A 24302-nucleotide genomic window follows, 5' to 3' on the forward strand; every position below is an offset into this window, starting at 1 on the left:
GGAGGAGCAGGTGGAGGGGTTGGGGGCGCCGACTGAGCTGGAGGAGCTAGTTAAGGGGATCGGGCAGATGCAGTCAGGGAAGGCGCCGGGGCCAGATGGGTTCCCGGTGGAGTTTTATAAAAAGTTTGTGGACCTCGTGGGCCCCTTGCTGGTGCGGACACTTAATGAGGCGTGGGAAGGGGGGACTTTGCCCCCGACAATGTCGCGGGCGCTGATTTCTTTAATCTTAAAGAGGGACAAGGACCCCCAGCAGTGTTGTTCATACAGGCCCATCTCTCTCTTTAATGTGGATACCAAGGTGCTGGCAAAAATCCTGGCCACCAGGATAGAGGACTATGTGCCAGGGGTTGTACACGAGGACCAGACAGATTTTGTTAAGGGAAGGCAGCTGAACACGAATGTGCGGAGGTTTTTGAATGTCATCATGATGCCGGCGATTGAGGGGGAGGCTGAGATAGTGGTGGCGCTGGATGCGGAGAAGGCCTTCGATAGAGTGGAATGGGGGTACTTATGGGAGGTGTTGGGGAGGTTTGGATTTGGTGAAGGGTTTATTAGATGGGTAAGGCTGCTATATGAGGCCCCGATGGCGTGTGTGGCCATGAATGGGAGGAGGTCGGAGTACTTCCGGCTTTACCGAGGGACCAGTCAGGGTTGCCCCCTGTCCCCCTTGTTGTTTGCATTGGCAATCGAGCCGTTGGCGATGGCGTTGAGGGATTCAGGGAGGTGGAGGGGTTTGGTGCGGGGTGGGGAGGAACATAGGGTGTCGTTGCATGCCGATGACCTGCTACTGTATGTGGCGGACCCGGTGGGAGGGATGCCGGGGGTGATGGAGCTGCTAGCTGAGTTTGGGACCTTTTCAGGCTATAAACTAAATCTAGGCAAGAGTGAGGTGTTTCTAGTGCACCCTGGGGACCAGGAGGAAGGAATTGGTAGGCTCCCGCTTCGGAGGGCAGGGGAGAGTTTTAGGCACCTGGGGGTGCAGATGGTCAGGGACTGGGGGACTCTTCACAAGCATAATTTCACCAGGCTTGTGGATCAGATGGAGGAGGAGTTCAAGAGGTGGGACATGCTGCCATTGTCGTTGGCGGGGAGGGTGCTTCCGAGGTTCTTATTCCTCTTTTAGTGCCTGCCCATCTTCATCCCCAGGGCCTTCTTTAGGAGGGTGACTAGCAGTATCTTGAGCTTTGTGTGGGAACATGGGACTCCGAGAGTGAAGAGGGTGTTCCTGGAGGAGGGAGGGATAGAGGCGGGCTGGCGCTGCCCAACCTTTTGGGGTACTATTGGGCGGCCATATGTGTCAATGGTGCGTAAATGGGTGATGGAGGGGGGAGGGGCGGCGTGGAAAAGAATGGAGATGGCGTCATGTAGAGGTACGAGCCTAGGTGCCATGGTAACGGCGCTGTTGCCGCTCTCCCCTAAGAGGTTTACCACGAGCCCGGTGGTGGCGGCGACCCTAAGAATCTGGGGACAGTGGAGACGGCATAGGGGGGAAACAGGGTGCTCGATGGAGGCTCCATTGGGTGGCAATCAATGGTTCATCCCAGGGAACCGGGATGGGGAATTTAGGGGGTGGCAAAGGGCGGGCATCAGTAAATTGAGGGACCTGTTTATTGGCGGAAGGTTTGCGGGCCTGGAGGAACTGGAAGATAAATTTGGGCTTCCCCAAGGGAACATGTTCAGATACTTGCAGGTAAAGGCGTTTGCTAGGCGACAGGTAGAGGAGTTCCCTTTGCTGCCCTCGCGGGGGGCGATGGACAGAGTGCTTTCGGGGGTGTGGGTCGGAGAGGGGAAGGTGTCTGACATTTATAAGGTAATGCAGGAGGTGGAGGAGTCGTCAGTGGAGGAGCTGAAGGCTAAATGGGAGGGGGAACTTGGGGAGCAGATAGAGGACAGGACTTGGGCGGATGCCTTGGAGAGTCAACTCTTCCTCTTCATGTGCGAGGCTTAGTCTCATCCAATTCAAGGTGCTGCACCGGGCCCACATGTCCGGGACTAGGATGAGTAGGTTCTTTGGGGGTGAGGACAGGTGCACCAGGTGTTCGGGGAGTCCGGCGAATCATGCCCATATGTTCTGGAAGGGGGTGGCGGGGACGGTGTCGAGGGTGGTTGGATCCAGGGTCAAACCAGGGTGGGGACTCGTGATTTTTGGAGTTGCGGTGGAGCCGGGAGTGCAGGAGACGAAAGAGGCTGGTGTCCTGGCCTTTGCGTCCCTAGTAGCCCGGCGGAGGGTCCTGATGCAGTGGAAAGATGCGAGGCCCCCAAGTGTGGAGACCTGGATCAGTGACATGGCGGGATTTATAAAATTGGAGAGGGTCAAATTTGCCCTGAGAGGATCAATACAAGGGTTCTATAAACGGTGGCAGCCTTTTCTGGACTTCCTGGCTCAAAGATAGGTATCTTAGTCAATAGCAGCAGCAACCCGGGAGAGAGAGGGGAGGGTGGGGGGGGGGTGTTCCTTATTATTGTTTCTATTTTTTCTATGGTTATGTAACTTAGCATTGTGTTAATTTAAGTTGTTGTAAATATGTTTTGTTGTTCATTGAGGATGGGAGAATGTTTATGATTGCTATGATTATCGTTATTGTTGGTATTTTATGACGGTTCGTTGTTGTTATATAAATACAACATTTTTCAATAAAAATTATTTTAAAAAAAACAAGTTGTTCACTCAAGAGTCAGCTACCTCCAGGTTACTTCTGATGTAAGATCATGGTAACTTGCACTGGACAAGGGAAATACTGAGAACATCCAAATTCCCTCAAAATATTAATTCAGTGGTTTGGGGATGATTTCAACAAAATAAAATTAGTTTCATTTTTAAACAGGTTTAGCTCCTGGAGGTAATAGTGCAGTTTGATTTATTTTTCCCAATTATTTGATTTACATTTGGAACAAATTGCAAAGTTCAACTTACTCTGTTGTGCTGGTGAACTCTTCTGTAACATGTGACGTTTGAAGTATGCCCTCCCGCTTCTGAGACAGAGTTAAAAGAAAATACAAAGTCAACTAACCAGAAGCAAAATCAACTTAACCACTTCAAAGTATATCACATTTTTATAAAAAGGAAAGTCGCCAGTCTCAGATGACCAGAGGCTGCTTTCCCCTTTGAGGAGGGAGAGCTAACTAGTGGTGATTTAACCTGAGGATCGCCATGCCTTAGGCGAAGAATCATAGAACTTACAATGCAGAAGGAGGCCATTCGGCCTGTCAAGTCTGCACCGCCCCATGGAAAGTGCATCCTACCCAAACCCACACTATCCATGTAACCCAGTAACCTCACTAACCTTTTTGGCAATAAGGGCAATTTAACATGGCCAATCCACCTAACCTGCACATCTTGGACTGTGGGAGGAAACGGGAGCACCTGGAGGAAGCCCATGCAGACACCGGGAGAACGTGCAGACTCCACACAGACAGTAACCCAAGCCAGGAATCGAACCCAGGACTCTGGAGCTGTGAAGCAACTGTGCTAACCACGGTGCTACCCACGTTAGCACAGTAGGGCAAGGTTGAGTTGGCAGGGCCTACATGAATAACTTCAGCTGAATTGAACCTGCGCTGTTGTCCTCGTACTGCATCAGGAACCGGCTGACCAGCCAACTGTAGTGCAGCATTCACGTTTTTAACCCCACATAGCAGTGGTGGTTGGTGGAAGGAGGAGGGAGAGAAACACTAAAAAGCTCCCAAAACACTATTTTTTCAATAACCAGTCAAATAAAGTTTATAACTGTTCCAACTAGAAGGCTTTAGGAATATTAGGTTCTAAGTATTAGTAATTTAAAGGTTAAACGCCTGGGGTTAGAGTGTTTGACTGCAATGGTCAAGCTTTATAAAAAAGATTTTTTGCAGGGCCTGGGTGTTTTAGCAGCCACAAGGTGAAATTGACAAAGGAATGTATTTTTCAGTCTAGGCTAATGGACTGTGGTTTGACTGGGAAAGCCATTGGGGAGTTAAAGGTACTTTTCAGCCTGCAGAAATAATTTGTTTTTAAGCTTGGGGAGATGGAGGAAAAGCTTTGGAGGAATTGAATTCTGATCTGCCTGATGCCGAGTACATAATTCTCCTGCAGCAAGATAGATTAAAAGCTTAGGTTTCTTTTCTTGTTATGAAATTGGGATATTGAGTAGTAGTGTTAAAGGTGCAAACTGAAAGCTGTTTTTTTCGGTTGTGAAGTTAACAATATTTAATATTGTAGTCATAATAAAGTTTTGTTTTTAAAAAATGAATATAAATCAAGAGTACCCAATTCTTTTTTCCAATTAAGGGGCAATTTAGCGTGGCCAATCCACCTAGCCTGCACATCTTTTTGGGTTGCGGAGGTGAGAATGTGCAAACACCACACGGACAGTGACAGGGATCGAACACAGGTCCCTGGTGTGTGAGGCAATAGTGCTAACTACTGTGTCACCGTGCCGCCCAAGTTTTGTTATAAAAATAACCAAGCCCCATTTCTTCATGCAATCACTCCTGGAGCAAATCATTCTTTCCACAGTCTTTCAAATATACTAAAATATTGGTGTTTCAGTGCAGTACCTAGCCACTTTTAGGGTCTGATCTGGGATAGTAATATAACTGACTTTTGTTTCTTACGTTATACACCCATCCTGTCACTGGTTTTCTAACAGAATTTAACAAAATGTAATTATACAACCCAAGCTTTGAGCAAACCTTTGCTGCAGGCAACAGCAGAGTTGAAATATATGTCAAAATCTGGATTTGAATTTGGGTCTGAAGAGATTAAACTATTATCAGTATCGATTTATTTCTCGAGCACACTGCATTGTTATTCAGGACCAGGAAGAAGCAGACCACATCTCCCAAAGTGACAGCTACTTGCTGGCAGAACCTTCATCACCTGCCAGCAGATTTCCTACCACCTGATCAGAAGACCATAACTGACAATCAATAGGCTTCAGCTTGATCCCCTACATAGAAAACAAAGTACCTCCAGGGGAATTGCAGGCCTGAACAAATACTATAAAAACTGTAGCCAGAATTGGGAAAATGCCTGGGGGAAATTACTCGTAAAAGGGGACTCAATGCAATTTTAAAATAAAACAGGGCCCTGATTACAAGGAGAAGGAAGGGCAACCAATGATAAAGAATAATGCAAAAAGAAAAATAGCAATAAAGTAGTGGAGATGGATCGCAGTTCCAAGTTTCCCTTATGCACAGTGCAACGCAGGGGCTACAGAAAAGATATATATTGGAAAACGTGCACTGTAAAGTGATTAGCCTACTTTCTACAAATAGATTATTGGCACTTTTGAGGTTACCCTTTTCCTCAGATTCGGTTAACAAAATACATATAGCTTTATGGTAAGTCCGATTGCACACCATTCCTTAAGCTTTTCTAGAAAATGAGATGCATGACTGGAAACAGACTGAAGGGGGAGTTTCATAACCAAAATACCACAGATGCTGGAAATCTGACATAGAAAATTCTAGAAACACTCAACAGGTCTGGCAACATTTGTGCAGGAAGGAACAGATTCAAGGTTTTAGGTCAATGAACTTTCATCAGAGCTGGGAAAAGTTAGAAATGCAATAGGTTTTGAACAAGTGAAAGGGATAAAAGTGGGAAGAGTTAGAAAGAGAAAGTCTGTGATTGGGTAGAAAACAGATTAAATTACAAAGGCTTGGTGATGGAGAATCAAAGGAGAAAGTATAGAAACAAAAAATGTGTTGAGAGGAGATTTGAATGGCCGACTGATGAACAGCTACTGTCCTGAAAGCAAAAACGGGATGAACTAGCCTAAAAACGACAAAGAAAAGGGAACAATGCGAACAGAGATTACAGTCCAATGTTGTTGAACTCTATGGTCAGTACAGAAGGCTGTACTGTGCCTAATCGAAAGATGACATCCTGTTTCTCAAGCTTACATTAAACTACCTTAGGGTAGACAGCGAAGGTCAGAGTGGTCAGACCTGGAAAATTAACATTTTCTCAAGGTCATGTTTGTAGACTGAGGGGGCAGCAACGTAGCTTAGTGGTTAGCACTGCTGCCTCACGGCACCGAAGACTCAAGTTCAATGCTAGCCCCGGGTCATTGTCCGTGTGTAATTTGCACATTCTCCCCGTGTTTGCCTGGGTCTCATCTCCACAACCCAAAGATGTGCAGGCTAGGTGGAATTACCACGCTAAATTGCTCCTTAATTGGAAAAAAATTGGGTACTCGAAATGTAAAAAAAATGTTTGAGGACTAAACAGAAGTGACAGCAAAGCAGTTACCAAACCTGCATTTGGTTTCCCTATGTACAGCAGACTGCATTGTAAACGGCAAGTACAGTATGGAAACCCTGGACCACTTATCCGGAAGGTCCTGAAAAGCAGGTCCTGTCCTGGAAATTACGATCCCCAAAAGGCATTGATCTCCGTCATTTTTAGGTCGTGACACACTGATCCGTTCCTGTTTGGATCTGGGATTAACAATGAAAGCCGACCAGGTCCGCCCCTCATCCCAGCTTGAAGCAGTTCAATGGAGAAATCATCCCGGCTTTATGTTATCCTATTCCCCCCCAACAGCCCAGGACCCAAAATCCAGAAAATCCCCATATTCGTTACATGCCCAGTCACAAGCTTCCTGGATACAGGTTCCAGTACCTGAACTAATGAAAGTAAAGCACTTTTTCACCTTGAAGGATTGTTTGGAGCCGTGGATGGTGAGGAGAAAGAAGGTAAAAAGGTAGGTGATGCATTTCCTGGGGGTGGAGATTTTGGCTGATTGAGTGGACCAGAGAATCGTAGAGGGAACAGTCCTTTTGGAATGATGAAAGGAGCGGAAAAGTGTTTGGTGGTAGAATTAAACATAAGGTCGTAGAAATGGCAGAAGAAATAGGGGGGACGACTGTATCGAAGAACTGCACAGGGCAACATATCCTCCATATAGGGCTGAGCCTAACGCAGTTAAATGTGCCGCACCTAACTAGAACGAGAATGAGTGGGTCCTTGCCGGAGGGGTTGAGGACAAGTGTGAATGGGAGGCTCGGCCACCGCACCCTCATTTTCTGTTTGTGTCCCAGAGTTGTTGGGTACTTGATGTCCTTCTTTGAGGCCATGTCCAGGGTTGCGGGAGAGAGAGTGGAGCCATGCCCACTAGTGGCAGTCTTCAGGGTTACAGAACAGCCAGAATCTTCGTGGGGAGGGGGGCTTACACCCCAGTCTTTGCCTCCCTGATTGCCCGCCGGAGGTTCCTGCTCAGCTGGCGGTCGGCAGCACCACCCAAGGCTGCAGACTGCACAGCCGACCTGGTGGAATTTCTCAAGTCAGAGAAAATAATGTACACCATCCGAGGATCAGAGGAAGGCTTCCACAAAATGTGGAGGCTGTTCACTGACCCCTTCCAAGACCTGTTTGGAACCAGTTTCCAGTAAAGCAGGGAGTGGGGTAGGGACCCAGGACAAGGCACAAAATAGGGAAGAGAAAGGGAACGGGATGGAGGGGGGTTGTAAGCACCAAAGAAAGACACAAAACAGGTAGAGGAGGAGTGAACCACAAGGGACAAAAAGGACAACAAGGGAAAGAGCACACCTAGCAGGCATACCACCTCCTACCAACACGGCTAAATGCCAGGAGGGAACCAAGTACGGGGATTGGAGATGGGGGGTTTATGAGAGAGAAGGCCACGTAGCAGCAACAGCCAATACCTTGTGTGGGGAGCAAACTGGGACCCTTCCCACAGCTACACAAAAGCCCTCTCCAAGGAGCGCATCCAGCTACTGACCCCCACACGGCCGAGTGGGCAAGCTTAAGGCCACCACCTGGCCCAGTAAGTACTCAACAGCAACCTTTCATTTTTATTTGTTTGTAAATTATTTCCTGAAAGACAGTGGTTGCAAATTCTTGTAGGTACACATTTTGATTGTCTTGTTGTGTAATGTATGTCGTGTAATGTATGTCGTGTAATGTATGTTATGAAATGCTATAACCCTAATAAAAATATTTTTATTAAAAAGAAATAGCGTAGGACCATTTGCTGAATATGAAGGCCGGTGGGCTGGAAGGAAAGAACAAGAGGAACCTTATCATGGTACTTTAGGGAAGGGAAAGAAGCGAGGGAAGAAGTGCAGGAAATGGGACGGGCATAATCAAGGGCCCTGTTATCCACAGTGGGAGGAATCCTTGGTCAAGAAAAAAAGACTTACCAAAGTCTTGGTATCGAAGTTTATTTCATCCAAACAGATGCAACGGAAGTGAAGAAACTGGTGAATGAAATGAAGTCCTTGTAGGGAGCAGGTTGTGAGAAAATGGCAGTCAAGAAAGCTTTGACAGTAGGTGGACTTAGTAGTGAGTATTTGTAGGTAATCTATCCCAGATACAGGTACGGGAAGCTGAAGAAGGAAGGGAAGATTGACTACACAAAGGTGAAATAAGGATGGAAATTGGAAGCAAAGTTAATGAAATGTACTAGTTCATAAGGCCATAAGATATAGAAACAGAAGTAGGCCACTCAGCCCATCGAGTCTGCTCCACCATTTAATCATGGCTGATATTTTCCTCATCCCCATTCTTCTGCCTTCTCCTTATAACCCCTGATCCCCTTATCAATCAAGAATCTATCTATCTATCTATCTATCTATCTATCTCTATCTTAAAGACACCCAGTGATTTGGCCTCCACAGCTTTCTGCAGCAAAGTGTTCCACAGTTTCATCATCCTCTGGCTGAAGAAATTCCTCCTCAGCTCTGTTTTGAAGGGTTGTCCCTTTAGTCTGAGATTATGTCCTCTGATTCTAGTTTTTCCTACAAGTGGAAACATCCTCTCCACGCCCACTCTATCTAGGCCTCGCAGTATCCTTTACGTTTCAATAAGATTCCTCCACCTCATCGTTTTAAACTCCAACAAGTACAGACCCAGAGTCCTCAACTGTTCCTCATACGATAAGTTCTTCATTCCAGGGATCATTCTTGTAAACCTCCTCTGGAACCTTGCCAAGGCTGACACATTCTTCCTTAGATACGAAGCCCAAAACTGCTCACAATACTCCAAATGGGGTCTGACTAGAGCTTCATAAGTACATCTCTGCTCTTGTATTCTAGCCCTCCTGACATGAATGCTAACATCGCATTTGCTTTCCTAACTGTCGACTGAACTTGCACGTTACCCTTAAGAGAATAGTGAACAAGGATTCCTAAGCCTCATTGTGCTTCTGATTTCCTAAGCATTTCCCCATTTAGAAAATAGCCTATGCCTCCATTCCTCCTTCCAAAGTGCATAACCTCACACTTTACCACATTGTTCATTTAATAGAATCGTAGAATTTACAATGTAGGAGGCCATTCGGCCCATCGGGTCTGCACCGGCCCTCGGAATGAGCACCCTAGCTAAGCCCATACCTCCACCCTATCCCCGTAACCCCACCTAAACGTTTTTTTGAAATTAAGGGCAATTTAGCATAATCAATCCACCTAATTTGCAGATCTTTGGATTGTGAGGGGAAATCGGAGCACCCGGATGAAACCCATGCAGACACAGCGGGAACATGAAAATTCCAGTGCATGTGACCCAAGCCGGGAATCGAACCTGGGACCCTGGAGCTGTGAAGCAACTGTGCTAACCACCGTGCTGTTCAGTTCAGGGCGAGAGCTGGAAATAATACCAATATAGTCATCAAAGTACTTATAAAGAGATGATGGAGGGGGCATGAATATGACGGAAACATGTTCCTCATACCCTACAATTCAGATATTCATTGGACCATGTCAACCACATTCCTTGGTTTCACAATATAATGGTGTTTCTAAGGAGAGCTACATGAAATCAGACGTTTGTTTCCTATCATGACCATATGGACTGCTGTAGAAATTTGAATCCCGTCAAGCTCAATTAGGGAATTGTAATGACTCTTGGGAAATATCCTAGTTTTGAGACATCTTTCTCCATTTGCCATAACAACTGTTCGATATCACAGGTGGCAAAGTTAAATCAAGCGGCCATGTGAATAACTTCAAGAATCTAATAAAACTATCACTGAAAATTGGTGGTTCACTTACCCGTACAACCACCACCTGCACGGAGACATGTTCTGGCAATCTGATGGGTGCTCGGAAATGCATGGCTAACGCCACAAGCAGGTGAAGAATTGCTACCATGTTTTTTGTGTGGATCGCTAAAAGGTAAATAAATTGGTCAAAACACTATCCAGTTAACAGTTTTCAAGGTTTCAATCATACAACTTACAACAGCATACAGCAAAGAAACAGACCATTCGGTCCAACTGGTCTATGCTCATATTTTGTACCCTAGGTGAGCCTCCTGCCGCCGCATCAGCAATTCAACCATTCTTCCTTTCCCTCGTGGGTTTATCTAGCTTCCCATAGAATGCATTCATTCTATTTGCCTCCCAAATTCCTTGCATAGGTCACATCTCGGTACAAATATTTCACCTGAATTCCCAATTAAATTTATCAATGACTATCTTATATTTATAGCCCCAAGTTCTGGACAGGCTTACAAGCAGAAACATTTTCGCAAAGCTAGTGAAAAGAGTTTTGTGGGTGGATGTAAAGTCTCTATCAGGTTACCCCCACGTCTTCTCTTTTCCAAAGAAAAAGAGCCCCAGCCTGTTCTGCCTTTCCCAACAAGTAAATTCTCTCAATTTTGGTATCATCATTGAGAATCCTTTTGCACCATCTTCAACGGCAATATATCCCTTTTTATAATATGGAAACCAAAACTGAGCTCAGTAACCCAAGTGTACTCTACACAAGATTTGATACATGTTTAACATAATTTCTCTGCTTTTCAGCCCTCTAGAAATGAACCCCAGTGCTTGAGTTGCCTTTTTATGAACTTGTTGCCATTCTACCTCATTCAGATTATTTAAACAGTATGTAGTCTCCTTATTCTTTCCACCAAATTGCATCCCCTCGTACTTGTCTATATTGAAATTAATTTGTCAAATACCCACCCGTCTTGCTAGTTTGTCTTTCTTTCCTTCATTTGTATAACTACACCTTCTAAATTGGTGCCATCTGTAAAGTTTGAAATTGCACTTCTGATTCCAGTATCCAAATCATTAATTTAATTGCTAACAATGGATACCCTTGGACTTCCGGTGGCGGCGATGACGTAGGAAGCCACACATTTGGGAGCTCCCATTTTAAACGGACTTTTCGGCTCTTTTTAGAGCCCAAAACGGAAATTTTTTGACGTCTCCCGGTGGGAGAAGGTGTGCTGATCGACTTTCCCCGCAGTCCATGACTCGAACTCGGAGTGGAAAGGGGGAAAAAACGGCAGCAGATCCCCAGAAGAAAACAGGGGAAGGAATCCAAGATGACGGCCGGCGGAGCTCCAGAGGAGTGGAAGCAGTGGGCCCTGGAGCAACAAGCTGCTCTCCTGCGCTGTTTTGCAGACTTCAAGGCTGAGGTATTGAGCTCTCTGCAGGAAACGAACAGAAGGCTCTCGGAGATTCAGATGACCCAGGGTGCTGCCATCAAGGAGTTGCAGACGCAGGCCACTGAACGAGAGGAGGAGGCCGGGATCCTCGTGAGTAAGGTGGAGGGACACGAGGCACTCCACAAGAAGTGGCAGGAACGCTTCGAAGAGCTTGATCACCGCATGAGGCGGAAAGATCTGCAGATCTTGGGCCTTGCGGAGGGGCTGGAGGGGTCGGACCTGACAACCTACGGCTACGATGCTGAACTCGCTAGTGGGGGCCGTGCCTTTCCATCTGCCCTTGGAGCTGGAGGGAGCACACAGAGTACTGGCCAGGAGGCCTAAGGAGAATGAACCCCCGCGTGCAGTGCTGGTGAGGTTCCACCGGTTCAGTGATCGGGAGTGTGTGCTGCGCTGGGCCAAGAAGGTGAAGAGCAGCAATTGGGAGAATGGGGTAGTACGGATCTACCAGGATTGGAGTGCGGAGGTCGCTAAGCGGCGGTCCGGGTTTAATCGGACGAAAGAGGTGCTTTACAAGAAAAAGATAAAGTTCGGAATGTTGCAGCCTGCGCGCCTGTGGGTAACTTATTCGGACCGGCATTATTATTTCGATTCCCCGGAGGAGGCGTGGGCATTCGTGCGGACGGAGAAACTGGACTTGAACTAGGGGTTGGGGGTTGCGGGGTCGGTTGTAATACTTTATTGCTGGATTCTGCTGTTGCTGTGTTCTCTTTTTCTGTACTTTTGCAATTTTGATATGGTTATTCATGGGGGTGTTGTTCTGTTATGTTTTTTTTGCTGTGGGGCATTGTTTGAGTTTTGTATCTTGCGGGGAGGGTTGGGGGGGTTTGTTGTATTCTATGTCGGGTTGGGGGTATGGAGCGGTGCCTGGAGGAGGGATAGATTGGGGGATGATCCCACTTTGGGAGGGGTCGGGTTATTGGCGGGAGTTTCCGGGGTCAGCAGAAGTTAGCTGACCCACGGTAGTACAATGGAGGACGGTTCGCGGCTAGGAGGGTTCCCAGCCTGGGGGGGGAAGGGAGGGGGGGGAAAGGGGAATACCGGGTTGCTGCTGGTAGGGTCAGGAAGGAGCTGGTGTGGGCCGGGGGGGACAGAGGCGCGGTGTTGTCGCTGTGGGGACTGGGTCGGGCAGGGGGTGCTGGCCTGGGGCGGGCAGTCGACGGGCTATGGCTAGTCGACGGGGAGGGGAGCGGGACGCCCTCTGATTCGGTTGGTCACCTGGAATGCGAGAGGATTGAATCGGCCGGTGAAGCGGTCGTGGGTACTTGCTCATCTGAAGGGGCGAAAGGCAGATGTGGCAATGCTTCAGGAGACCCACCTGAAGGTGGCGGACCAGGTCCGTCTGAGGAAGAGATGGATGGGGCAGGTTTTCCACTCTGGGCTGGATGTGAAGAACCGGGGAGTGGCGATTCTGGTGGGGAAAAATGTGTCGTTTGAGGCATCGGAGGTGGTGGCGTATAAGGGGGGTAGGTATGTTATGGTTAGGGGCAGGCTACAGGGAGAGAAGGTGGTACTTGCTAGTGTGTATGCCCCAAATGGGGACGATGCGGGCTTTATGAGGCGTATGTTGGGACGGGTCCCGGATCTGGAGGCGGGTCTGATCAGGGGGGGGGGGGGGGGGGGGGGGGGGGGGGACTTCAATACGGTATTGGATCCTTCACTGGATCGGTCCAGCTCTAGGACGGGTAGGAGGCCGGCGGCGGCCAACGTACTGAGAGGGTTTATGGACCAGATGGGTGGGGTGGATCCATGGAGGTTTGTGAGGCAGAGGGCATGGGAGTACTCTTTCTTCCCCCACGTACATAGTGTCTACTCTTGGATAGACTTCTTCGTGGTGAGTAGGGGACTGATTCCAAGAGTGGAGGAGGCCGAGTATTCGGCCATTTCGATCTCCGACCACGCTCCGCATTGGATAGAGTTGGAGATGGGGGAGGTGCGGGACCAGCGCCTGTTGTGGCGGTTGGATGTGGGGTTGTTGGTGGAGGAGAAGGTGTGTAGGAGGGTCCGGGCAAGTATTGAGGGGTACCTCGAGGTGAATGATATGGGGAGGTTCAGGTGGGGGTGGTCTGGGAAGCCCTGAAGGCAGTGATTCGTGGGGAGCTGATATCCATCCGGGCACACAGGGAGAGGAGCGAGAGGAGTGAGAGGAATAGACTGGTGGGAAAGATGCTGGAGGTAGACAGGAGGTACACAGAGGCACCAGAGGAGGGACTGTTGGGGGAGAGGCGCAGCCTGCAGGCTAAATTTGATTTGCTGACCACTAAAAGGCGGAGGCACAGTGGAGGAAGGCACAAGGGGCAGTGTACAAACATGGTGAAAAGGCGAGTAGGATGCTGGCTCATCAGCTCCACAAGCGGGATGCGGCTAGGGAAATTGCTGGAGTGAGAAACAAGAGTGGGAATGTGGTGCGGAAGGGGGTAGAGGTGAATGAGGTCTTCAAGGACTTTTACGGGGCACTGTACCGGTCGGAGCCAACGGGGGAGAGGAGGGGAATGGAGAGGTTCCTCGACGGGCTTTCTTTCCCGAAGGTGCAGGAGGAGCAGGTGGAGGGGTTGGGTGCGCCGACTGAGCTGGAGGAGCAGGTTAAGGGGATCAGGCAGATGCAGTCAGGGAAGGCACCGGGGCCGGATGGGTTCCCGGTGGAGTTTTATAAAAAGTTTGTGGGCCCCTTGCTGGTGCGGACACTTAATGAAGCGTGGGAAGGGGGGGGACTTTGCCCCCGACGATGTCGCACACGCTGATCTCGTTAATTTTAAAGAGGGACAAGGACCCCCAGCAGTGTGGTTCATACAGGCCCATATCTCTCCTCAACGTAGATGCCAAGGTGCTGGCAAAAATCCTGGCCACCAGGATAGAGGCCTGTGTGCCAGGGGTTGTACACGAGGACCAGACAGGTTTTGTGAAGGGAAGGCAGCTGAACACGAACGTGCGGAGATTGTTGAATGCGATTAAGGGGGAGTCAGAGATAGTGGTGGCGCTGGATGCGGAGAAGGCCTTCGATAGAGTGGAGTTGGGGTACTTATGGGAGGTGTTGGGGAGGTTTAAATTTGGTGACGGGTTTATTAGATGGGTGAGGCTGTTATATGAGGCACCGATGGCGTGCGTGGCCACGAATGGGAGGAGGTCGGAGTACTTCCGGCTTTACCGAGGGACCAGGCAGGGTTGCCCCCTGTCCCCCTTGTTGTTTGCACTGGCAATCGAGCCGCTGGCGATGGCGTTGAGGGATTCAGAGAGGTGGAGAGGTTTGGTGCGAGGTGGGGAGGAACATAGGGTGCCGTTGTATGCCGATGACCTGTTACTGTATGTGGCGGACCCGGTGGGAGGGATGCTGGGAGTGATGGAGCTGCTAGCTGAGTTTGGGACCTTTTCAGGTTATAAACTAAATATAGGCAAGAGTGAGGTGTTTGTGGTGCACCCTGGAGACCAGGAGGAAGGAATTGGTAGGCTCCCGCTTAGGCGGGCAGGGGAGAGTTTTAGGTACCTGGGGGTGCAGGTGGCCAGGGACTGGGGGACTCTTCACAAACATAATTTCACCAGACTTGTAGTTCAGGTGGAGGAGGAGTTCAAGAGGTGGGACATGCTGCCATTGTCGTTGGCGGGGAGGGTGCAGTCCGTCAAAATGACGGTGTTTCCGAGGTTCTTGTTCCTCTTTCAGTGCCTGCCCATCTTCATCCCCAGGGCCTTCTTTAGGAGAGTGACTAGCAGTATCTTGAGCTTTGTGTGGACACATGGGACTCCGAGAGTGAAGAGGGTGTTCCTGGAGCGAGGGAGGGATAGAGGCAGGCTGGCGCTGCCCAACCTTTTGGGGTACTATTGGGCGGCCATATGTGTCAATGGTGCGTAAATGGGTGATGGAGGGGGGAGGGGCGGTGTGGAAAAGAATGGAGATGGCGTCATGTAGAGGTACGAGCCTGGGTGCCATGGTAACGGCACCGTTGCCGCTCTCCCCTAAGAGGTTTACCACGAGCCCGGTGGTGGCGGCGACCCTAAGAATCTGGGGACAGTGGAGACGGCGTAGGGGGGAAACAGGGGGCTCGATGGAGGCTCCATTGGGTGGCAATCATTGGTTCATCCCAGGGAACCGGGATGGGGGATTTAGGGGGTGGCAAAGGGCGGGCATCAGTAAATTGAGGGACCTGTTTATTGGCGGGTGGTTTGCAGGCCTGGAGGAACTGGAAGATAAATTTGGGCTTCCCCAAGGGAACATGTTCAGATACTTGCAGGTAAAGGCGTTTGCTAGGCGACAGGTAGAAGGATTCCCTTGGCTGCCCTCGCGGGGGACGATGGACAGAGTGCTTTCGGGAGTGTGGGTCGGAGAGGGGGAGGTGTCTGACATCTATAAGGTAATGTAGGTGGAGGAGTCGTCAGTGGAGGAGCTGAAGGCTAAATGGGAGGAGGAACTCGGGGAGCAGATAGAGGACGGGACTTGGGCGGATGCTCATGTGCGAGGGTTAGTCTCATCCAATTTAAGGTGCTGCACCGGGCCCACAGGTCCGGGACTAGGATGAGTAGGTTCTTTGGGGGTGAGGACAGGCGCACCAGATGTTCGGGGAGTCCAGCGAACCACGGCCATATGTTCTGTGCATGCCCAGCACTGGAAGAATTCTGGAAGGGGGTGGCGGGGACGGTGTCGAGGGTGGTTGGATCCAGGGTCAAACCAGGGTGGGGGACTCACGATTTTTGGAGTTGCGGTAGAGCCGGGAGTGCAGGAGGCGAAAGAGGCCGGTGTCCTGGCCTTTGTGTCCCTAGTAGCCCGATGAAGGATCTTGCTGCAGTGGAAGGATGCGAGGCCCCCAAGTGTGGAGACCTGGATCAGTGACATGGCGGGATTTATAAAATTGGAAAGGGTCAAATTTGCCCTGAGAGGATCAATACAAGGGTTCTATAAACGATGGCAGCCTTTTCTGGACTTCCTGGCTCAAAGATAGGTATCTTGGTCAATAGCAGCGGCAACCCGGGGAGAGGGGGGGGTGGGGGGTGTTCCTTATTGTAGTTTCTATTATGTAACTTAATATTGTGTTAATTTGCGTTGTTGTTAATATGCTGTGTTGTTCATGGAGGTGGGGCGAATGTTTATGATTGCTAATATTATTGTTATTTTCGGTATTTTATTATGGTTCGCTGTTGTTGTATAAATTCAAAATTTTTCAATAAAAATTATTTTTAAAAAAAACAATGGATACCCTTAACCCTTACTCCCTGGTTTTAGTCAGTTTGCTATCCGTTCTGCTACATGCCCCTTAACTCAATATGCTCTACCTTACTCAAGTCCAATATACGGTACCTCCCCAGAGGCCTTTTGAAAATTAAAATATATTAATCTTCTGTCCTTGCCTACTCTGTCATCTCTTCAAATAATTCAATTATGTTTATCAAACATGACATTCCCTTCTGACATATTTGCTGACTACAGTTTACTGTAGTATATTCGTAAAGACAAAAACGATAAAACTTCTCGGAAATGGACAGGAGTCTCAGTAAATGGAAACACACTCCAATCAGTCAATTCAAATACAGCATTTAAAACTAACATGAGAAAATCTACAGCTCAGAGCATCCTAATTGCCAACCAAAGAATTACATACTCGTGCATATAAACTCGTTAACATGAATGTGGAAATGCTTCAACATAATTTCCTTGCAGCATGATCATAAATGGCATCAAAGTAACTTCACTGGAAAGCAAATAAACAATCCTTACTTCAGAAAGAGAAGAAAAAGCTATCTTAGTAAAATAGTAATGTCTGCCTATCAGCAATGAGTCTTGAAAATATATCTTTGTTTACAGAAATGAGTCAAATGAAAGGAGGAAAAAAAACTCTGCGTTTGACTTTGTGTACTTTACCTGCCAGGAGACCAGTTGCTCTTCAGAATATAATGCAACAGGGAAGGCACTCCTGTTAAGTGATATCCCAAGGAACAAATTTCTCACTTCATTATACAACTAGTGAGAACTACTTATGTCATTTTATACTTTGGTTAGAATCACTTCTCAATCAGACCAAGCACAAACTGTCCCCTGATAACATAAGGAATGAAGATGGCAACCACCTTTATTTATGACAGCATTCATTGCCCAACAGGGAACAAAATCTTTTAACTACTGCTTGTTGATGTAACTGCTAGAAGAGTATAGGCTCGCTCTGCAGTCAATTAGCATGCAGCAGGGAAAAATTAACACAAATCAAGGAGCTTTTTAACTTCAGATAGAGTGTGAGAAGACAGAAAGACAACATTTTTATAGGCAGGAGGAATTTTGGTTATGCAGCTTTCCAACAGAAAGGAAAGTGCAAATATTCACTTCTGGATGCTTTATGCTATGAGCAGTAAACTGCCTGCAACAAATGAATGAAGGGGCATCTGTAATGGGGCACTGCTGAATATCATTCCAGTACATTGCATAAAAATTGGAAGCATATGTTTTCAATTCTTAAGACTGTCAGGCATCTCTATTGAGCAAAGACTGACATTTTCCCACAAAGGAGCACAACAAATATATGGAAATATCTCCATGTCCAGCATGTTGTTGAGATAAGGAACAAAACTAGCAAAGGCAAGATAGCACATTGCCATCTATTCCTGATAAGGAATGGAGCATGCCAATTCAAGGAAAAGCATGAAGAACAATGGGCGGCATTCTCCCCTACCCGGCGTGACGGAGGGTCCCGGAGTAGGGGAGTGGCGCCAACCACTCAGGGGTCGCGCCTCCCTAAAGGTGGGGAGCCCCGCGCCGGAGCAGTTGCCACCAGAAGACCGGGGGAAAAAAACGGCACCCCCGGCAGCGGGGCTGGCCGAAAGGCTTTCGCCGGTCCGCGCATGCGCCGTCAGTGACGTCAGCGGCAGCTGACGTCACTGCCGGCGCATGCGCGATGTGGGGTTCTCTTCCGCTTCCGCCATGGCGGAGGCCGTGGCGGACGCGGAAGAAACTAGTGCAGCCAGGGCACTGGCCCGGACTCTGAGGGGGGGCCCCGATCGCGGGCCAGGCCACCGTGGGGGCACCCCCCGGGGTTCGATCGCCCCCCGCCCTCTCCCCAGGACCCCGGGGGCCTGCTCGCGCCGCTGAGCCCGCCGTTCCAGAGGTGGTTTAAACCTCGGCGGCGGGAGAGGCCTCCCAGCAGCGGGACTTCGGCCCATCCGGGCCGGAGAATCGCCGCTTGGGCCTCTCCGATCGGAGTGGCGAGATTCCTGCCCCCGCCACTTCCCGGGTGGCGGAGAATCTCTGCCACGGCGGGGGTGGGATTTTAGGCGCCCCCAGGCGATTCTCCGACCCTGCTGGGGGTCGGGGAATTTCGCCCAATATGAGCGAAAATAAGCATACGCTAGAATTGATGTAATGCTGTAAGACTTTGGCAGATCAACACATACGTGATCATAGTTATTCTAAATATATTAATTAAGATATCCTATCAGGTTAATTGTATTATTTCATTAGGAATCTTTTAACAGGAATCCCATTAAAAATAAATCTAAAAGCTTCTTTAATTTAAAACTCCAGTAAAATTGACTGGAAGTACTATGAGGGCAATGGTCAAACAGCTTTCCCAAATCTTTGCCGGCCTGCCTTTCAATTGTCCCTCATGAATACTTCAATATATCAGGAGGCCAAGTTAATGGATTCTCCATGAATTGTTAAAAAGAACATCACTTCAGAAGCATATCAAGTGATGAGCATCAATTTTTCTTTTTCACTAAAACCCAGTTTAAATAAAATTATGCGAGAGATGAAATATTCAGTGTTTAATTTTATTGCAAGGTAATTATTCATTTTAATATTAGCTTTTATCTGTCTTTCATGTCATTCAAAATAAAATTTAAACACTTGTACTCACAATCAACACTCCATTTGATAGCCCATCCTTGAGGTCGAAGCAGGCCATTCACTGATTCCAACACTGTCTGAAGTTTCTGTTTCTGCCCTATCTCGGACTGTGTCACTTCAGCAACATTAAGTTTACGATTTGCAAGTTTCTCTACATGAGCAGAAAGTGACAAAGTTGAAGCTTTCGAATGCTCCTGCCATGAATAATTGACTCTGAACAGATTAAAACCTGCTGACTTCAGGTTTTGAAAACTGATACAGTACTAATTACTGACCATAACTAAGTTTGCAAGTGCCTTATATAGCAGCCTGATAACAATGTTACAAATGATGCAAAGCAGAATATATCCTAAGAGTTCATCATAATCTTCCACAAAAATTCAGGATTCGTGACAGGTTCTATTTATTAGCTTCGCTCAAAGTTGTTAGTGACAATCCGAGATCAAATTTACGATTAAGTTCATGCCCTTTCTTATATCTTTGTTCTCCAAATGTGAACTATGTCAGAAATGTTTCATTTTGTAAATAATTCTTGTTCAATTGTGATCATTGGGGACCTTCTGTTTGGACCAGTTTTTATGATAAGGCTGCTCTCAAGGTGATGATAGAAAATTCTAGTACATTGACTGAACAATGATAAAGAAATTGAAGCCGGTGGTTATCTTTGTTCTCCAAGATGATCCTGGAGTAGATTTAGATTAATTGTCATGTGTATCGAGGAATGCAGTATTGTTCTGCATACAGTACAGGCAGATCATTCCATTCATGAAAAACACAGGACATACGATAAATGCACAATGTAAATACATAGACATTGGGTGAAGAAAATGGAGTATCGTGCTACAACAGTAGAGAAGATGCGTAGAGAGATCAGTTCAGTCCAGAAGAGGGCTATTCAGGAATCTGGTAATAGCGGGGAAGAATCTGCTCTTGAATTTGTTGGTATGTGTTCTCAGAATTTTGTATTTTCTGCCCGATAAAAGATGTTGGAAGAGAGAATAGAAACTCAGGCGGGAGGGGTCTTTGAAGACACTGCCCGCTTTCCCAAGTAGTAGCTGATTTTGGCAAAGGGCAAGGCCCAAAAGCATTTGATGCATCCCAATCAGATTTAATAATAGATGCCTAAACCAATTGTGCCCCAGATACACTCGTCTGTTCCCCTTAAACTTGAACAAATGAAGATGGGGATCATTTCAGCAATTACAACTGGATAGAAGATGTTTACAGTTTTGCTGGTGTTAAGGACAGAGTTATCACACCCGCAATTATTGTGAGACATGGAAGGACAAAGGGTGGCAATTGGCAGTTTGAAAGCATAATTGTAAATGACAGGAGAGAGCATTTTCCCTTTGGAAATTGAGGTGGGAGTGAGATTGGAAGCAAGAAGACAGATGTGGGGAGAAGGGTGTGGCTGTTTATGCTCCTGCCTGTAATCAAGACGGAGGGATTGGAGAGGCTATGAGAGACGGTACGGTCACAGTGCTGGGTATGTACAGGAGTAGGATAGTTTATATAAAGGATAAAGTTAAGGGAGATAGGAAGAAAGCAAATTCAAAGGAAAGGGGTGATGAGAATTATTTTTGGTTAAGGGTTGGCAAGATCTAGAAGGTGTCAACTGAAAAATAGGTAATCATAGAATTTACAGTGCAGAAGGAGGCCATTCGGCCCATCAAGTCTGCACCGGCCTTTCGAAAGAGCACCCACACCTCAACTCTATTCCCGTAACCTAGTTACCCCACCTTACATTTTTGGACACCAAGGGCAATTTAGCATGGCCAATCCACCTAACCTGCACATCTTTGGATTGTGGGAGAAAACCAGAGCACCTGGAGGACCTGGAGGAAACCCACGCAGACACGGGAGAATGTGCAGACTCCACACAGACAGTGACTCAAGCCGGGAATCGAACCTGGGGCCCTGGCGCGTTGAAGCAAACATGCTAACCACTGTACTACCGTGATTCGCTACATAAATTTAAACTGGAATTGAACAGGCTTTTGATAATGAAGAATGTACAGGGTTACAGATTAAAAAGTAGGGGTATGCAACTACCATGGCTATTCTTTCCAAAAGCACAGGTAAGATGGGCTGAACAATCTCCTTCTATGGTGCAAGTTTCTATGATATTGGGTTCATTTTTGTTGGAGAAAGATTATGAAATCATTTAATCAATTCATTTTATTATTGACACAGTAACCTGATTTAATCCAGACAAATTATTTACTGTGGTAGAAGGTTGCAAGGGACACGGTTTTAAAACTGAGGGTGAAACTTCTCATCAATAACATGAATTACAGAGTAATTTACCAGGAAGCATTCAGTACAAATGGATTGAATAGATACTTATATGTAATTCTAGAAAGAGAAACAATGAAGGTGAAGTCGACTGATGAAAAAAACACCAGGCTCGTTAGGCCTGACTCCTTTCCCGATCCCTAACAGAATCTCATATTTCAACGATACAATTATATTCTTACCTAGCAACTTCTGCAGAACTTGTCCATCATACAAATCTTCTTCAAGAGTCTTCACGATTATTCTTTCTTCTACAAGTACATCATTAATCCAGTCAATTAAAACCTAAACAAATACAATGAATTTATCAAAAGTTAACAAACTAATAAGTTCAGATGCTGCCCAGGCCTAGTGTGACACCTAAAGGCTTTTTAAAAATGGGAATCAATCTGCTGGTGGACCCCAGCCTTTCTGAATATCTCCATATTACCTATCGGTGAAGGGACTGAAAATAGTCATGGTATTCCAGATGAGGCATAATCAAAGTTATAAATGGACATTATAATGTTTGTTGCTTTATATATGAGACTGTCATAAAAATCTCAATATTTAGTTGGCCATTGCAATAGATTAAAAGCACTGGTCATGACCGGCTAAGGACTTGCAGACTTCTGGAACACTTTCTAATTTAAATTGTAGTTCAGAGTCGTGCATGGTATTCCACCATTGGATCAAATATGATTGTCATAATTTTTTCTCATTTAAGGTTCAACACCAGCACAATTTGGTGTTAGTCACAAACTTGCTGCCACCTCATACAAATTAACTAAAATGGTGAAGAACAATAATCCCGACACGGATTTCACCAGTAGCCACTCTCCATGCAGATATAGTTGCATCAATATCAAGCGTGTGCCTAGAAGAATATAGTCTATTTCTTATTCACTCCAGGGCCTGTCTTCCAATCCTACCGGTCTATATTTATAAATGAGTGCAATTTGTGGTACATGGTCAAAAGCTCTTTGAAGATCCAAGCATACTATGCTGACCAGGCTCCCTTCATGCAGAATCCTTGTAACCTCAAAGTTCAACCAAGTTGGTGAGACATGACATTTTCGAGATTTATTTATTTCAATACAGAAGCACTTTTTAAAAAATTTAAAAACTAAATCTTGCATTATTGTTAATCCAGAAAACCTGATGAAATTGATGCAGACCATCATCAATAGGGTATAATCGCCAACTGTAATAGAATAGGTCAGGGGTGGGCAAACTACGGCCCGCGGGCCGCATGCGGCCCGCCAAAGGTATTTCTGCGGCCCACCAAGTCATTAAAAAAAAAAAAAAAAAATTTTTTTTTAAAAAAATTTTTTTTTTTTTTTTTTAAATTTTTTTTTAAAGGTTAATGGGTGGGGGGGCTGTTGGGTTACTTACTGGTATAGGGTGGATACGTTGACTTGAGTAGGGTGATCATTGCTTGGCACAACGTCGAGGGCCGAAGGGCCTGTTCTGTGCTGTACTGTTCTATGTCCTATATGAGGCGCCCAGAATCATAACCGGGTGACGTAATTATTTTACTTAATATACTATACGGCCCTTTGTGAATTGTGAATTTCTGAATGCGGCCCTTGCACGGAAAAGTTTGCCCACCCCTGGAATAGGTAAACGGTCAATAAAAACATAATTATGTCATAATCAGCAAATTGGCAGGGAATTCGCCATGCAGTACATTTTTAGTAATATATTGGATCTGTACAAGTGACATCAGGCTGGGTATACAACAGTCAAATTAAGTACACGATCATGTTGCACTTAACTGCAAGTTACCAGCGAATTCAGCATGTAGTAGTACACATTTTATTCAAGCACTTCACCTTTACAAGCTCTTTGAACTTAGCCTCTTCCTTGGAATATGGCTCAATCATTGTCCTTTCTTCATTCTCCTCTATAATTGAATCCAACAGAAAATAAGTGAGCAGGAGGTTAAAGAGGCAATACATTTTTTTTTTACAATGGGATTTTAAATATTTGAGAACAGGTGATAACTTAAAAATAAATAAAAATCTGTAACTACCTGTACTATATAGAATATAAAAATTTTGGTATCCTATTAGACATTCAAGAAAACAGTAGAAATATAAAAGGATCAGGAAAAATGAATTTGCATTCTTTAATACCTAACATGGTGTCCTCAGGATGAATGTCTGTCGGTGTTGGAGACAATGGAGCATTGATGGCATTTTTGCCTTCTTCTTGTAAGTCACTCACTAGCAAGGAAGAAAGCAGAATGATAAGTGGAGAAAAATAAACGTCCCTCCAGCCCCAGAAAAAAATTTAAATCAGATGTGATAGTCCAAAAAAGCTTGGGCTAATGAATGGTGATAAGCTTTCACTTTAAAAAAAATGGATAGAACAAATCAAGTGCTGTGCAAGGGAACTCTTAAGCCACTAATACCGCCTTCCTTTTTCTTGAGCCCACTTGTAATGTTGATCATAACATGAGACTTTACTCTGTAATATCATGTACATTAAAGGATCTCACACACACAAGGATCTTCACAAACTGCAATAACAAATACATAATCACTTCCATGAATGCGCACTACACCATCTTAGCTGGTTAAAGCCCCCAACAGTGATTAAAGATTTTCCTCTCAACCTTTTAAAAGCTTGCTAATGTGGGTTAAAAACCCACAAAAATATCTAAGCATCTAATGGGAGGGGAGGTGAATTTATAGATGCTCAATTTTGAATCCTACAATGCAGCTTTCTGGTATTCCCATAGCAGGAGTTCTACGGCTAGGTCATCAAGAACTGAAGCTTACACAAATTCCAAATTTGTGCAAACTT

General features: G+C 46.4%; 1 protein-coding gene and 1 long non-coding RNA gene across 5 annotated transcripts in view; one reads left to right on the forward strand and one right to left on the reverse strand.

Annotated features, from left to right (window-relative positions):
* The window catches only part of LOC119955215, a 116743-nt gene that overhangs the window by 38445 nt on the left and 53996 nt on the right, over positions 1-24302 (forward strand). The window lies entirely within an intron of this gene.
* The window catches only part of parvb (parvin, beta), an 86053-nt gene that overhangs the window by 25767 nt on the left and 35984 nt on the right, over positions 1-24302 (reverse strand). For 2 of the 4 annotated variants that reach the window (XM_038781228.1, XM_038781229.1), the window contains exons 2-8: positions 23630-23719; positions 23327-23397; positions 21695-21797; positions 19228-19368; positions 9994-10109; positions 8146-8331; positions 2915-2973 (exon numbers count right to left, since the gene is read on the reverse strand). In XM_038781228.1, the coding sequence (XP_038637156.1) occupies positions 2915-2973; positions 8146-8331; positions 9994-10109; positions 19228-19368; positions 21695-21797; positions 23327-23397; positions 23630-23719 (766 nt within the window). The remainder of the gene's footprint in view (positions 1-2914; positions 2974-8145; positions 8332-9993; positions 10110-19227; positions 19369-21694; positions 21798-23326; positions 23398-23629; positions 23720-24302) is intronic. The other 2 variants (XM_038781230.1, XM_038781231.1) reach the window with 1 other exon arrangement.

Source organism: Scyliorhinus canicula, chromosome 20, assembly GCF_902713615.1.
Source record: "Scyliorhinus canicula chromosome 20, sScyCan1.1, whole genome shotgun sequence".
NCBI lineage: Eukaryota > Metazoa > Chordata > Chondrichthyes > Carcharhiniformes > Scyliorhinidae > Scyliorhinus > Scyliorhinus canicula.